The 16895-nt window shown below is 40.9% G+C and overlaps 1 protein-coding gene across 2 annotated transcripts in view; it reads right to left on the bottom strand.

Moving 5' to 3' along the window:
- Positions 1 to 1124: 1124 nt before the first annotated feature.
- Positions 1125 to 16895, bottom strand: part of TRPM6 (transient receptor potential cation channel subfamily M member 6) — a 195589-nt gene continuing 179818 nt past the window's right edge. For both annotated transcript variants that reach the window (XM_023544743.2, XM_010587507.3), the window contains exons 38-40: positions 14303 to 14354; positions 8373 to 8479; positions 1125 to 5503 (exon numbers count right to left, since the gene is read on the bottom strand). In XM_023544743.2, coding sequence (XP_023400511.1) covers positions 5370 to 5503; positions 8373 to 8479; positions 14303 to 14354 — 293 coding nt within the window. In that variant the 3' untranslated portion in view covers positions 1125 to 5369. The remainder of the gene's footprint in view (positions 5504 to 8372; positions 8480 to 14302; positions 14355 to 16895) is intronic.

The raw sequence follows: 16895 nt of genomic DNA, 5'->3' as shown, positions 1-16895 counted from the left end.
TTATAATTCCACTTTCATGTCCTCCAGGGACACAGTGTGATGATCAGACTGATAAAAGTGTTATAGTTTGCACCGGTTCTATTTTTCACTACAAATCAATAAGTTAGCATGTCACCGTTGTTAGGCGCCGAGTCAATTTTAACTCACAGCAACCCCAAGTGACAGAGTAGAACTGCCCCATAGGGTTTTCTAGGCTCTTTTCTAGGAATATATCACCAGGTCTTACTCCTGTGGAGCCCCTGAGCGGGTTCGAACCACCAACCTTTCCGTTAGCATCCAAGGGCTTAACTGTTGTGCCAGAGGCTCCTCAAATAGTAAGTATTGTACCAACAAATATCTAACTGTTGTTACCAATACCTCTGCTCTCCAAGCCCCACGCCATCCTCAAGTCTCCAAAATTTCAAGGACAGGTAGAGACTTTCAGAACATAGCAATACACCAAAGGTTTCTTTTGGTTATCAAAGCATCTTAAAGCTCTTGGTCTCTTACATGGTGGCCAATAAGATGCAAAGCAAAAGAGTCATTAAAAGCCAAAGTCCAATCACATGAAGACAATGAAGATTCCCAAAAAGCCCTCTAGCAAAAGGCAATTGTTAGGTCCGCATTTGGACATCCATTAGTAAAAGGGTTTCTACCATAATGCCTGTGAAGATTTTGTGACTCATTTAGCATATGGAATTTCTAAAGACCCACAATGAAAAACACCAGTAGGAGAAGATGAGCATTCTAAAAGTTGCTAAAAGAAGATACTGGCAAGCTATAGATCAGAATTTTGTTACTATACTCCCTATATTGACAAAATGTAAATCATCACTCATTCAAATTTTTATAAAACATTAACTTTTACAAGCATCAAGACACTAAACCTGTTTGGCTATGTATATTCTCCCCAAAATTAGTAATAGTAATTTTTTTTTTAAAGATACTTAACTTACTCTCTTTTCATGTCCAGAAGCGTCACCAATGATGGTGCCAGCTTTGGGCTTTCCTTCTTCTCCTAGGAGCCTTTATCTGGCAGAGGGTAGTAAAAGGAATTGGCCAGGTAAGGCTAAATCCGCCAAAAAAAAAAAAAAAAAACACGGAATAAACAGAAGACACTGTGGAATGGTGGAAGTTTGGATTTCGAAGTATTTAATTAAGCTTCCAAACAAAAAACGAGCAATGAGCTTTTTCCCCCTTGGAAAAGAAGAAATCACTTTTGTGTTTACACTGAAACAGGTCCACTGAGGAGCCTCTGCAAACATTAAATAATGATCACACAATAGCAAAAATGAAAACCCCTTATTACTTATTGAACTGGATCCCACGCTCGTAAGAAGCCGTTTAAATGAGATTCTCGTAGGACTTTCTAAATACTCTCATTACTGTTTGAAGAGGTAAGAACCATCATCTCCATTTCAGTTAGGGATAAACAGAAAGGCTAAACAAATGTCATACAGTTATACCAAAAGTCTGAAAAAAGCAAAGGAGAGACCAAAGTTTGTTATTCCTTGAGCACTAAAGGTCTTTCTTTGAAAAATTAAGCAAGCAATATAATTATTTTTAGGAGAGTTTTTCACAAAGATACAACATCTTATCTGGACATCATGGTCTAGGAAAAAAGTCACAAAGTAATAACTGTGCTAAATAAAAAAGCAGTGTGGTTTCCAGAACCTTTCTATTCTGTGTACCCACCCATGTGGCTGGAGATTTGAAATGCTATTTAAGTCTCATTTTCCTTCAGAAGCTAACCTCTGTGGAATAAAATGCTGTTACGGAAAAAAAAAATCTTTTCTGTCATTTGACTTTAACTTATGATAAATTAGCTTCAACTAGTTTCTTAGAAAATTGCCCAAGAAATGACTACAGAAAATTAAATACCAAGACTTCAAAGAGGCAAACACACGGCCTTCAAATTCTGACCTCAGAAAATAATCCTCCTTTTCTCAGGCTTTGGAGAGATGTGAGTAAAGAAATCGTCCTAGGGCATGGTAATGAACCATCTTTCAAATGACTTTTCTATCACTCTTCTTTTCAAAGGGTAATAAAGTGATGATTTCTAGGCAGTTTCTGGGAAGTTATCATCTCATTTCAATAGTCACCAGTGAAGAAGGACTGTACTCTGGCATTATCACTGATGATGATAAGAGCAAGAGCTGGTGGAGAACAGACAAAGTGTAGGTTGTTAGAAGCTATTTCCTGGAAAATTAAAACAGAGAGAGATCAAAAGAATTCTGTTGGATCTTAAGGAACTGGTAATTGTTTCCTTCTTGATTAAAAATGCAAATCTGATTTATTACCTAGTGAATGAAATCCACTATCATTTGAAGCATTTATTATCTCATTCAACACTTTTTTTTTAAAGCTTACTATGTGCCATGCTTTGTGCTAGATGCTGGCGACTGGTGGAAAGGCACAACAAGACATGACAGGGGCATCTGTGCCATGACTTCTAGAACCAGTGGTCTATCTCTTTTAAAACAACAACAGTAACAGGCCACAACAAAACTATTACCAAAAAATAAAAATAAAAAATCATTGAATCAAGGGTTGTTGGGAAATCTTAGTCACCAGTATTTGTTTTGCAAAGCCACAGAAAAGAATAACAGGATGGGAAATACCAAAAACTGTATCTGAGTTTGTTTTCCAGAGCTGTAAGAAGTTCTAAGACACCACGGGGCAGAAGTCATTCCAGGAAAGTACCCACCACGTTGCCGTCAAGTCAACTCCAGTTCATGGCAACCCCATGTGTGTTAGAGGAGAAGTGGGCTCCACAGGGTTTTCAACGGCTGATTTTTTCAGAAGTTTTTTTTTTTAGATCACCAGCCCCTTCTTCTGAGATGCTTCTCGGTACACTCGAACCACCAACTTTTGGCTAGCAGCGGAGAGCAGTAACAGAAACTCCAGTAACAGTAACTCCAGTAACAGTAACAGAAATGCCTTCAGGAGATGGCTCCTGGAACCTGGCTGCCTCTCTGATTCCAGAATCAGACCCCATATGTAATATGGCTGTATGCAGTCCATTTTTCCTCAGTGGTTCCTAAAACCAGCCCCAGCTATATCTTTTTATTTGCACTAATTCTCTTATCCCAGCCTGAATCTATTGCCCACTGACAGAGTGATGAGACACATCCCTGGATTAGACATTTTCCCAGGAGTCAACTTTTTTAGCACCAACTAGAAATCCAGATTTGAAACAGAAAATGACAAAAAGAAACATGAGACATTAAGCTTTTTAAGGGCAGAGAAATGCCACGTTCATCACAGCAGCCTCACCATTAACACAGTAAAGACAATAAATAGCTGTTGAATAAAATGGAATGAAAGGTGGAGTGAATACCCCACCCTTTTGTATGCATGAATCAAGAGTGTCACGTAGGATTTTTGCCTGTAAGCAATCCCAGTATTCATCTTTTTGTAAAATGTCATTCTTTTGATTTTTCTAAAAGAAAAGAAAGAAAAAAAAAAAACACAACACAAAAGGTTGAAATCAAAATGTATTTGCTTTCAAGTTACATTCCAGGTAACAAATACTTGACCAATGAATTCATGCCTTTAGTGTGGCTCCTGGACAGGCAAACTCAGCTTCTGTCCCGAGTTGAACACAGCATTGACAGAAGTACCAGGAAATGTCCTTATGGATTCACAGAACAGGGTAAAGCAGGCAAGCCCCTCAAAAAGCATTACCATTTTTATCCTCCTTGCCAACCAAGAAATCACCAAAATCTCCGTCTTCTCCCTACCCCCAAGGCCAAAGTAAAAAAAAAAAAAAAGTAAAAGAGGTATAAATTAGCCCTTGTGTAACTCAAACTCAGAACGTAAGACACAACCATTGGCAAACTAAATCTGTGACTTTCTATCTCCCTCTGCCTGGGCTACATTTTCCCTGAAGTATAACCTCAGATGGCAGGAGTGTAGATTTTTAAAGCAGGCTCAGAAAGAAGTCAGCTAATATAGGGGCTAAAGACAAAGATAAGTTGAAATTTTCCAAACCCATGAGGTTTGCTGCTGGTAGACTGGAAGTCTTTATAATACAGAAGGAAGATGCCGGGGGAGGGGAGGGGAGAAGAGAGGCTAGCCCAGCCCTCCTTCTCCGCCTTGTGTGTATACTTGCACTTGCTCTGAGGTAGGGCTGCCCAGTGTGCAAGTGGGACAACTGGTCCCCCCCACATGCTGTGCAGTGCAGCTTCTAGAATCCTTCACTTCAGGCCTCAAACTGATTACATGTTCTCAGGCAGTCCTTAAAATACAAACAGCACTCTACATAAGCCAGTGAAATGGCACTGGAACAAAGTAAACACCTTTGAAACATGTTTTCAGTCAGAAACCACATCTTTCCCCATAGGGCCTGACACAGAGTAATTTAACCTGTAATATTATATACACGGCTTTAGAAAAGGGAGTGGTGTTTTACAGACCGACTTAGCCAATTCTCTAACCTATAATACCCTGAGCTTAAAAGAAGGGAAAACATTTCTTAATAATTTCCAGTCTTACATATCCTTGTTCTCTTATTAAAAAAAAAAAAAAGATACAAGGGCATTTGTTTTAGATGTCCCTCTTCCTTTCTCTCAGAGAAACCTGAAATGCCCAGGCATCGTATGAATCGCTGACAAGACCTCAAACCCATCTAGAATTCACCAGGATGCTAACTTTTTGCTGGGTAGCTTGTACGGGAGGAGTGCGCTACAATCTACAGGCTTTTCAAAAGCCTGTGCTACTGGAAAGGAGAGACAAAGAAGTCAAATAACTTTTTAACGCACACATATACACATAAATACGATATGTAGGTGAGGTGATGAATAGCAGTGAGGGGCAGGGTCTGCACACAGAGTGAGAAAATAAAAATTCCTCTCACTGGTCTTCAATGCCCACATTCTGCTCCAAGTGTTCCGAGTGACCAGCGAAAGCAACGGGGTATGAAGAAACAGTATTTCCAGCTGACTCGTTCACGTGCATTCACATGGAATGCGAGGACTAAGAGCACATGCCAAGAGCCCCTGCAGAGAGGTCAATATTGAGGAGAACTCTCATCGAATCCCAATGAGGTGTCTGGGCAGGGGGAGATGTGTGGCTCAGAAGGCGTGTCCCAGGGAGGCCCACAGTATAAGGCTACCCTGACAGAGGCTCTGCCATGATCAGTGGTCCTGTCACCATGCAGTTCAAGGAAGGGAAGAAGGGAAGGCAATGGTTATCATCTTCTTAAAAAAAAAAAAAAACAGTTGCCGTCAAGCCAACTCCAACTCATGGAGACTCCATGTGCGTCAGAGTAGAGTTGTGCTCCATAAGGTTTTCAGTGGCTCATGTTTCAGAAGTAGAGCATCAGACCTTTCTTCCGACGTGCCTTTGTGTGGATTCAAACCACCAACCTTTCTTCTTACCCCTCCCTTTTACAACCGGGTGAGGTCTTCTGGGGAATCGCTGCCCGTTTCCCTTGCTGGACACCCTTCAGCTGGTTCTATTTTGGTCTCAAGTCCAAAGGTGGAATTTATCCTTCCCGGGCTATAGTCATTTCTTTTTAAATCTGCAAGGCAGACAGTTAAGACAGTTACAGGGAATGCTCTAGAACATAATTTCACACGAACAGATTAGACACTAGGCATTACCAAGCGTTTAGACAGGAAGGACTCCATCCCCAGGTCACGGATATGTGGAATGCACACACTCAACCAAGTCCAACTAAAAGCCCCTCCTCTCATGCCCATGTGCAATTCTAACTCCCCGATACTCCTTTAGATGTGTTTATTGGTGGTAGGAGTGGGGAGGAAAGATCCTGTTCTTTGAAAACGTGGCTGGAGTTAAGTAAGGGCAAATAGCAAACAAGGCATTTCTGCTGCTGAATGATAAGCAGGACCAGAGGTGTCAGCCAAAATGGTGGCCTCTAGATTTCAGTGGTCAGTTCTCTCCAACAAAGCTGTACTTCAGGCTTGGCACCCGCCTATAAAAGCCTCCTCCACTGCTTCCTAAAATCTCCTTCTTTCATTTGAAGAAGAAAATTATCACAAGAAGTTATTAATAGGGGTAAACTTTGGTAAAAAAAAACTAGTAAGCTTTGGTAAGAAAGATATAAACGAGGGCGGGCTTTAAATTTTTATGTACCTTTTTGTCCTGTGTTGCTCAAATTTTCTAACTTTAAACATGTATTCCTTTGCTTGCTGTTTGACTTTAAATGGGGATTGTCTGGGCAGAAAACTAATAAATACTGTACTTAAATAACAAGGTGTATTTATTGAACACTCACTATCTATTTCACATATATTACTTCACATCATTTTCATGAGATAGGTGCTATTATCTCCAATTTACAGATGAGGAATAGAGGCCAAAAGGCACAGAGACAGTGAATAGCAGAACCATATATACCTCAGCCTGGCTAGTTCTGGACACCATACGCTCATACACTAGCCTAAACTGCCTCTCTTTAAAAAAAAAAAAAAAGGGAGACATAATCCAACAAAAGAGAAAATCACTCTTAATTCTCTTTTCCAGACTAAACTTTTTAATTCAGATTACCAAATGTCTGAGTAATAAAGATGTTTCTGATTTCCACTAAGATGTGCTAACTAAGGTTTTGGAAGGAACCTTAGACTAAGTCTAGAAATGAAGGAATTATTGAATTACGCACTCAAAACTCACCAAAAAAAAAAAAAACCCCATTGCCGTCAAGTCGATTCTGACTCACGTCAACCCTACAGGACAGAGTAGAACTGTTCCATAGTGTTTCTAAGGCTGTAATCTTTACAGAGGCAGACTGCCACATCTTTCTCCCATGGAACGACTGGTGGGCTCCAACCAGTCGTAAGTAACCAAGTGTTTAACCGCTGCACCACCAGGACTCCAAAATCCCACCAGGGTAAAAAAAAATCCCACCAGGGTAGGTAACATTATTTCAATCTTAATCATAGAGAATTGCTCCCTGAGCTCAAAGACTGGAAGCAGCAAATCAGATATTCAGCCTCCCTTTCTCCTGGGTAGGCCCTGGGTCTTCCAGAATGGGAGGCTACCCTGTCTAGGGCAAAATGAGTCAGACCTGGGAAGAGGCAAAATGAGTCAGTCTGTGAACACTGAGCTAATGGGCTGAACTCTTGCCTGTGAGCGCCATGGGTGACTCAGATATTTGTCAGTTCCTGCCTCCTGCAGAGCCTCTTAGCTGGAGGCCCTGATGCCCCTCAGCCCAGCCCAGCCTCTTCCTGGGCTCCCTTTGCCACAGCAGGAGGCCAAGTAGTCAGCTCTGCCCACCAGCCAATGTGCTATGGACTGATCTCTTTGCTCAGGTGTGGTCTGAGGTTTGCTGAGAGTTTGTCCTGGGCAGCTATAAGCTGAGCACTGCGGCCTTCCCCTCTTTGCTACAGGTCAATCTTTCCATCCTGCATACCCACTACCCTTACCATGCACCCCTGGCTGACTCTCTACTTCCCACTGAAACTGAAGGCCTGCTCCAAACGCCAGTCTTTTGCCAAGTGTTGTCCTTCTCCATAAACCAGCCTTTTGCCAGGTCTTGCCCACAAGAGGTCCTCCTACCTTTAACACCAACAAGATTAGAAATTGTCCTTCTTTCCTGTAAATTTACCCTTGCTCCATCCAGGTTACAATGGATGATGACCTTTTACTGATTTCCAATTCAGGGTATGAAAGTTTGCTATAACGCCGGAAGGACTGCTTGGCTTAAAATATGTGAAGTTCTACTCTAAGGACAAGCTTGGTATGACCTAAGAAAAAGAGGGAGCAAGCTGATGGGGACAGAAAGCACCCCTCTGAGACAAAAGAATGCAACGAGGGATCACACAGCCTCTAAGCCAGGACTGCCAATTTGGGGGTGGGGCACAGACCTTTAGCTGCTTGCTTTTCTTTTAGGATGATTTTCTGTGGTGACAATATATTGGAGCACCAAATCAGAGAAAAATAAATAAATAGTGTAAGGTGTGTTTAAAGTGGCAGGTTTTTGTACTGAAAAACAGCAACTGTGATTGACAGCTGCTATTCCCCTTCGTTCTCCACTCTCCTTGGTGTCTAATAGGTAAATAAGAATATAGTAGAAATACTGGGGCCCCATGTTACAGCCATCAGCAGAGAGGGGACAAGACCCAGAGGGGAGGGGCAGAGGCCTGCCTCGGTCCAATTTTACCCCATTTAAGTTGATGGAACTTTTCCCTCGGAGTGACTGTGACAAGTATCGGGACCAATGTTATTTTATCGCATTTTGGCAGAACCTGAAGTAAATCCCTGCCCTTTTAATCCCTTTAGAGACTTGGAAATTTTGCAGTCAGAAAGTTAGGCCTTGACGGTGAATGAGATAAAAATGTGATTAAGATTTTCTACTCCATCCCAGGTTACAATGGATGTTGGTCTCTGAGAGATTTACTTAGGGGAAAATAGAATTGTTTGGGGCATACCCGGGAGTTTGAGCTTCCGGCAGCAGGAGTTGCAGCGATGTTTGGCAATGAAGTTTCTAATTGCTTCTTCCCCTAAGTTGGCTGGTCCAAACACCATTCCTCTTGATCTAGAGGAAAAATCAGAATATCAATTAGATCACAGTGAAGAAAAAGGAACTCAACTAGGATTCTCTAAGATACCGAACAGTCTCCCGTAGTAACCCAGTAAACTTGAAGGAGTCAACAAAGAACAGAGCACTTTGGGGTGGCAACAATGTTAGGTCTGCAAATTTAAAATTCAAATGCACTTAAATCTCTGTACCCAACTCCAAGACCTACTGTGAAAGACATTTCAATCTGATAGAAAAGTAAAATTTCTACGTACAAAATACAAAATACAGCGAGACCCTTTTTAATGCATAAGGGGTGAAAGAATGACATTCATTACCAAATGGTCTATTAGAATACCCAAAGGTAAGGTATGAAAGTGAAATAAATTTGCTCTTGGGACACATCTTCTAAAAAAAACATTCATATGCATCGTTTCAAACCCAGATACTTGTCTAACAATAACCAACATCCTCAAAAACAAACACCTGACAAAGAAGGAAGTGCTCAAGGCTCTCCCAGAAGCTGCCTTCTACCATGCAAACTGCTACAGCTGCACTCTCTCTAGGAAACACAAGACTACTATTAGACAAAGTGCCTGTGGAAGTAAACCACATATGTTAAATGTAGGTGACCAAATTACAAACAGAAGCATATATGTTAGGCACATTTGGAATACTCTATAAGTGGTCAAAGTACTTGGCTGCTAATCGAACGGTCAGTGGTCTGAACCCACTGGCTGCTCCCTAGGAGAAAGACGTGGCAGTCGGCTTCTGTAAAGATTTACAACCTTGGAAAGCCTAGGGAGCAGTTCTACTCTGTCCTGTAGGGTCACTATGAGTCAGAATCAACTTGTTGGCAGTGGGTTTGGTTTGGGTTTATAATTATAATAGATCCTTAGCAGACTCTAGGATCAATGTTCATTCATTATCATGTCACGCACAACCATCATTCTTCAGACTTTGACATTCTACACACCATGAAACACAGCACAACGGAAACACTTCCAAAGAAATTTTTTGAAAGCTAATATTTTATTTTAATGACATGCACAGTGGAAACAGCACATTTTAAAATCTGAACTCAATTACCACTCTTAAATACCAAGTTCTAAGAAAAAAAGAAAAGCAAACTATCACAAAAGGAAACAATAAACTTCGTTTCTGAGGAATGTGGTTTTTCAAAAGAGACGGGGTGTAAAAATGGACTTTCTTCCATTCGAGAATTGAAACATTTATCTCAATTTCCACTTCCTTTTGGCAGAATAACAGTAGCTGCTCTGAAGATGTGCCAAGCTCAGAATGAGGGGTGATGTCAGTCTGATCTCAGATTGCCTCTCTGCTCTGAGGTGATGCGAGTAGGTGGAGGAAATCTCTTGGGAAGACAAAGTGAACAGACACCCAGGATTAACTTTCCTGGTCACTCAATCGCTCTTACAAAGTACAGCTCTGGTGGTGTTTACCCGGCTTCATAAACTGGCTCTTGTTAACTCTTCCTCTTTTTTAGTCCATCTGGTAAGGAGCCAGTGCAATAAGGTAAAACTCAATGTGGCAAAGAGCAGGCTCTTTCTGTATCAGCACCAGAACTCTACGAGGCCGACAAAGTGCCGGGTGAAGGTAGTAGTCATTGGAATTGAAGACAACCTTTTTCTATTCTCTCCAGCATGACCCCACTGGAATAGGTCACCCTTTTGCATTCCATACCTGCCATTTCTGTCCTCAAAGTATAGCATGAAAACTCTCAACTTAGACACGTAGCATTGATTCTCAAAAGATAAAAGCTGTATGCGAAATCATTTCCCTCTATAAGCTTTGTGAAAATTCAGCCAAGAGAATCAAAATGACTATAAAACATGTACATCAGGGGTCCGACCACTTCCTGTGCAGAGAAGAGTGGAAGGAGGGTTGCAGGAATATTTATCTGCATTTATATCTTACAGCCTGCTTAGACTCTTGCAGCCTCAGATAACTAAATTTAAAAAAAAAAAAAAAGACATGACTAGCTGATTTCCAGGTTTTTCATAACACTGGAAAAGCAGGTGGTAGTTTGGTTCCACATACAAGGAAATGCTAATTAGTGCCATCAATACATAGATTAACAGGAACCCTGGTGGCACAGGGGTTAAACCTTTGGTTGCTAACCAAAGGGTCTGTGGTTTGAATTCACCAGCCATTCCATGGGAGAAAGACATGGCAGTCTGCTTCTGTAAAGATTACAGTCTTAGAAACCCTATGGAGCAGTTCTGCTCCATCCTGTAGGGTCACTATGAGTCAGAATCAACTCAATGGCAATGAGTTTGGTTTTTTTGTTTGTTTGTTTGTTTTATACACAGATTTACTAAGGAACATCTCATCATCATTTCACACTTGTCAAATACCCAAAACTATCAAGGCAATGAGTTAAAATATACAATCCCAAACTATCAAAAAAACAAAGCAGCTTCCACTCAGGCTCAGTGAACTGAACTGGGGAAGTAAGTCAAGTGGCCTGACAGGAGCTGGCAGAGAAGGCCTAATAACTGTCTTCACAGGCAAAGGGCTGTGCAAAATTGAGACAATATTAGAATTTATACCACAAAAGCATCTTCTCTTCTAATGAAGAACTAGTCCCTTGTCATTGACCTTCTTCCCCAGGCAAGTTACAGTCTTCAATGAGCCTCAGCTTCCTCATTGGTGAACTGGGATTGAAAATGCATACCTCCTATCTTGGTGTCAAGGTTAAAATAAATAGTATATGCGTCTGGGGTCTTAAATGCTAACAAGCGGCCATCTAAGATGCATCAATTGGTCTCAACCCACCTGGAGCAAAGGAGAATGAAGAACACCAAGGTCACACAATAACTAAGAGCCCAAGAGACAGAAAGGGCCACATGAACTAGAGACTTACATCATCCTGAGACCAGAAAAACTAGATGGTGCCCGGCCACAATCGATGACTGCCCTGGCAGGGAGCACATCAGAGAACCCCTGAGGGAGCAGGAGATCAGTGGGATGCAGACCCCAAATTCTCATAAAAAGACCATACTTAATGGTCTGACTGAGACTAGAGGAATCCCGGCGGTCATGGTCCCCAAACCTTCTGTTGGCCCAGGTCAGGAACCATTCCCAAAGACAACTCAGCAGACATGAAAGGGACTGGACAGTGGGTAGGAGAGAGATGCTGATGAAGAGTGAGCTAATGATATCAGGTGGACACTTGAGACTGTGTTGGCATCTCCTGTCTGGAGGGGGGATGGGAAGATAGAGAGAGTTGGAAGCTGGCAAAATTGTCAGGAAAGGAGAGACTGGAAGGGCTGACTCATTAGGGGGAGAGCAAGTGGCAGAACAGAGTAAGGTGTATATAAACTTATATGTGACAGTCTGACTTGATTTGTAAACGTTCACTTGAAGCTCAATAAAAGTTAATAAAAAAAAAAAAAGCTAAAATAAAAAATAAATAACTAGTATATGGGACAGCACTCACTTAAGTCAGGGCATCTCAAACTTTAATTTATGCCTCATGGCCTGGGGATCTTGTGAAATATGCAGATTCTGGTTCAGGAGGTCTAGGGAGGGTCCAGAGATTTTGCATTCTAACAAGCTCCCAGGTGACACTGACGCTGCTAGTCTGTGGACCACACTTCAGGTACAAGGGCCTACCACTCAGAAGACATTAAAAAATGAGAACCTCCTTAAACTAGCTAGATGTAATTTCCTACCAGCTTGAGGTAATAGTATTTCTTGTTCTCGTCACCATGAAGAGCAACTTCACCCAATATGGATGACCAACCAGGCAGACCACAATGATACCATCCTATCAGTTTCCAGAACTCCTACACTCCTGACGTAAAAAATAAAGTCTGCCCTAAGACAGAGGTTCCCAAACCTGTTTGCCCATAAGGATCACATGAGGAACTTAAAAAAAGAAAAATATATATATATACAGATATCAGGGCCCTATTCTCAGAGATTCTGATTTGATTGCAGTCCTGGGCATCTTTTTTTTTTTAAGTTCCTCAGGTGACGTTAATAGAAACTGAGACCAACTGCCAGATAGAATGCAATTAAATACTCAACTGTCAAGTGGGATAATAAAATCTTAGAATTCTAAAAGATAGAAATATTCAGGTCATGGTAAATGATATCTGCCAAGGTTAAAATGTAATAAATGATAGCCAGGGTACACATAAACTTGGTTCATTATATATGTAAAAAAATTTCACCGCAAAGTTATAAAGGAAGGGCTTATAGTACCAGGTTCCTTCTACAAGCCCTTGGGCACACAGGGCTGTCGAAAAAATAATACTTTTAGCTAAAAACATGTTAGTAGAGCTGAAGTGAAAAGTAATAAAACCTTTATGTGTACCCCCAGGGTTACAACATGGGCTCCATGGTCAAATACGAAAGGAACTGGATGCATCATGAGCACTGTGATGGACTTTTATCTTCTCTAGCTCACCTATCCAATTAAACAGCTAAACACTTTTAGAAAGACCTCTTTGCATAGAAGCCTACAGATGGGACTATTTTCTCTAATCCTCTAATAGTTCAATGAAAGAACAGAGCATTAAGGCAGTGATATTTTAATATGAGTCCCTGTGTTGGGAAAAGTAAAAGCTTAGGGATTGCCTACTTATGTAGTTTTACATTGTTTTTCTATAGTCCATGTGCTAAGCGTAGACGTTTAAGGAAAATGAAGAAGTAACAGTTTTCAAAGTGTGGTCTCCAGATCTACAGAGTCAGCATCACCTGGGAACTTGTTAGAAATACAGATTATTGGGCCTTACCCCAAATCAACTGACTCAGAAACTCTTGGGGTAGAGCCCAGAAATCTGTTTTAACCAGCTCTCCTGGTGATCCTAGTGCACGCTCACGTTAGAGAACTACCTCTGTTTGCCACGGGTGGTGCAAATGGTCAACACGCTCAACTGCTAACAAAGATAGTAGTTCAAGTCCACGGGGAAGTGCCTCAAAACAAAAGTCTGCAGGTTTACTTCCAAAAAAAATCAGTCATTGAAAACTCTCCGGAGCATAGCTCTCCTCCAGAATAGACTGAACAGCAGCTGGTTTGTGTTGTCATTGTTCTGCCTGCCATGTTGACCAGTCCTTCATCAGCACCATCACTTCTCTCTACTTCACCTTTACCAGAAGGCTACAACCTCAGGTCCTTTACTGCCAAGTATTCCCCAAAACCTGGTGATGGGATAAAATGCCCATGAGAATTCAAAGGGCATTCAGATCATTCATCCCTCTATAAAATGTAAACTTCAGCCACGAATTAAGTCAGACCATCTGATGCTTCAATCTTCAACCGTCTCATTTTGGACTTCATACATTTCCTGCTACTGAATAGCACACTTACTGCCCTGAGCTTTCATTTTATAGGCACGTAATGGAAGATACTGCCCATAAGATGCAATGCCCCATTGTGAAGCCCACAAAGGAAATTGCGCTTTCCTATGACACTGTTTTCATGTCACGAAACCAGTGGATGCTGAACTTACCCAGGTGTCTCTTTTCTTCAGGCCACTAAAAAACTCAAAAGACAATTTTGCAACACAATTCTGACGACAGCATTAGACTTTGTAATGTATATGTACTAACCTAACTTCAGATTTAATTTAATTTTATTGACATATTTTTTGCCCCCATTTCCTAATCTATGTCTTTTTTTAAAAATCTTATTGTATTGGTGTATATATATATACATACAAATATTCACATGCACACACACACACACACACACACACACGTAAGCTGCCTCAAAGCCGTTCTAGAATCTAGGCAAAATATATATATAAGTTATAAAAACACGTACAATGTGATAAACGCAATTTTCTAAATGAAAACATGAAATTAAATTACCGTTTGTCTTCGGGCTTTATAACAGATGGATCTGTCAAATTTTCTCCAACACCTCAAAAGAAAGAAACAAAATTCATTTAGCAAAGGGGATTTCATTCTTTCAGAAATTCAAGAAAACAATAATCAAATTTTAATTTCGTTTTTAAACTTACATTCACTCTGTAATAAACTATGTATCATATGGATTGCATGCACTATAAAAACCTTCCAAGACTGTTGGAAAATTTCAGCGAGTCACTAATTCTTGCAGCCCACCTCTAGTCTGCTAATGACTAACTACCAGGCCACAAATAAATGTTTTCATTCTATGTTCACAGCTACTAATAGTGGTGGCTGTCATTCATTAACCACTTGGAATATACTAGACATTTTAGTTTTAATTTCTCTAACCCTCCGCCATCATAAAAGGAAAATATTAGCATTCTCATATTCTCTTTTTACTGATGAGTACATTGATATTCAAAGAGATTACATCGTCTGTCAGGGGTTGCAGAGTCCATAAGTGGCCTTAGCAGGATTAAACTCAGGCTGGCTCGACCAAAGCTTGTGTTCCTTCCACTCCTCAGGGGTCTCCTTAGGTGAGTCCATCAGGGCTCAGCAAGGTGTAAGGTGCTGTGGGATTTTGCAGGTACAACCTCTGTTCCATCAAAGGGGGACATCAAATAGATAGTGACCTTTCCCCTAAGATTTGACTTCCTCAGGAAAATAAACTGTTAGAGTAGGGGTATTATGTATGTATGCATGTGTGTGTGTGTGTGTGTATATGTATGTGTGTATGTATGTATATGTACGTGTGTGTATGTATGTATTTGTTTATCTGTTCATTTTTGGCATCATGTACCCCTTCGTCAGTTTGGTGACTCTAAGGGACTATCATCTAAAAATAATGCTTTAAAACACACAATTTAAATACATAGGATTACAAAGGAAACCAAGGACATTGAAATATAGTTATCAAAATATTTTTTAAGTTGTTGTTTTGCAATACCTGTGCTTCTTTATTCATACATTGAATAGCAAGCCTTAGAAGAGGTCTAATAAGTACTATAATTCGGCAGTTCAAACGCACAAGCTGCTCAGCAGGAAAAAGATGTGACAGTCTGCTTTCATAAAGATTACAGCCTTGGAAACCCTATGGGCCAGTTCTACTCTGTCCTATAGGGTCACTATGGGTTGGAATTCAGAAATTTAGGTCCTGATCCCAACAGCTTCGGATACATCGTGAAATTCTACATCGTTTGTAGCGGCAGAATCGATGACGATGATGTGGATGCTAATACTGACTGCTTCTGGAAATTGCTTTTTGCATCAAAAAATATTACCTCCAAAAGCTCTTTGAAAAATACAATGAACTTAAAAAAAGGAAAAAAAAAGAATGCCACAGACGACTGTAATTTGAAATGCAACTGTTCTTAATTCTTACTGCTGGGAATTAAACTTTGGGTTTCAAGTGTAATGATGATGAGTCAGGCCCTCCTGTGTAGGATTTTTAAATGAAAAGAGACTGAAAACCACAGTATAATGACAAGCGATGGGAAGTTGGCTGAGTCTGTCCTGAGAGTTGCCCTTCCTGCCTGGTGTGGCAGCACCTGTGTTAATAATTGGCATTCCCTTGGAAGAAAGTAAAAAGGAGAAGAAACAGAAGGAATAAACGGTCCAAGTGTTTCTTATACCATCTTTCCCTCAAAGCATAAGGGAGCCAAGGCAAGCTGACCAGGACCTCAATGTTTAGAGGCAGAAGCTGGGATCCACCAGCAGGAGCTCCAGGGTCACACAGCAAAGGGTAAAATCCCCACAACTGAAGATTAAGCTCCATTTTGAAGGGCCACACAGAGATTTATAATAACAACAAGAATAACTAATATTTACTGAGGGGCTACTATATGTCAAGAACTTGTCTCATTTCAGTCCCTTACCAACTCTATAGGAGTCCCTGGCTGGTGCAAATGGTTAAGCATATGACTGCTAAGCGAAAGGTTGGTGTTTCGAGTCTACTCAGAGGCACCTTGGAAGAAAGGCCTGGGGATCTACTTCCAAAATATCAGCCACTGTAAACCCTATGGAACACAGTTCTACTCTAACACATATGGGGTCACCAGGAGTTGGAGTCGGCTCGACGGCAACTGGTTGGTTTTTTTTTAATAAAAATTCTATGAGGTAGGTGCATAAGAGTTTCCCTGTGTACAGATGAGAGAAGTGGAACCGAAGGTGGATGCCCACAGCCATAGCATTAATTCTTGGAGGGTCAGGACTCAGACCCAAGCACTGAGACTCCAGAGTACCCGCCCTCAACTGCTACTTCTTAGCCTCTCAATCTCCACTCCTCGCCTCCCAGACAGTGTGCATCAACTCTCCAAGGACTAGAAATACAAATAATTAAGTATAATACAAAACTGAACTGAAAACCCCTATGAGATTTTAAAAACACATCATTATATTTTCCCTATTTTTTCCTCTCCAACTTGGTTTGGATTGAATCTGATACTGCACATAAGCCTTTTAGCCAAGTGCCTGGCACAAATAAGCACTCAGTAAACCTTAGCTATTATTCTTATTAGCATTTTATAAACGTTCATAATTACTACTATAGGAT

The sequence above is a fragment of the Loxodonta africana genome, chromosome 9 (genome assembly GCF_030014295.1).
Source record: "Loxodonta africana isolate mLoxAfr1 chromosome 9, mLoxAfr1.hap2, whole genome shotgun sequence".
Classification (NCBI taxonomy): Eukaryota; Metazoa; Chordata; class Mammalia; order Proboscidea; family Elephantidae; genus Loxodonta; species Loxodonta africana.
Note: the sequence above shows the minus strand (reverse complement) of the source record. Positions and strands in the feature narration are given on the sequence as shown.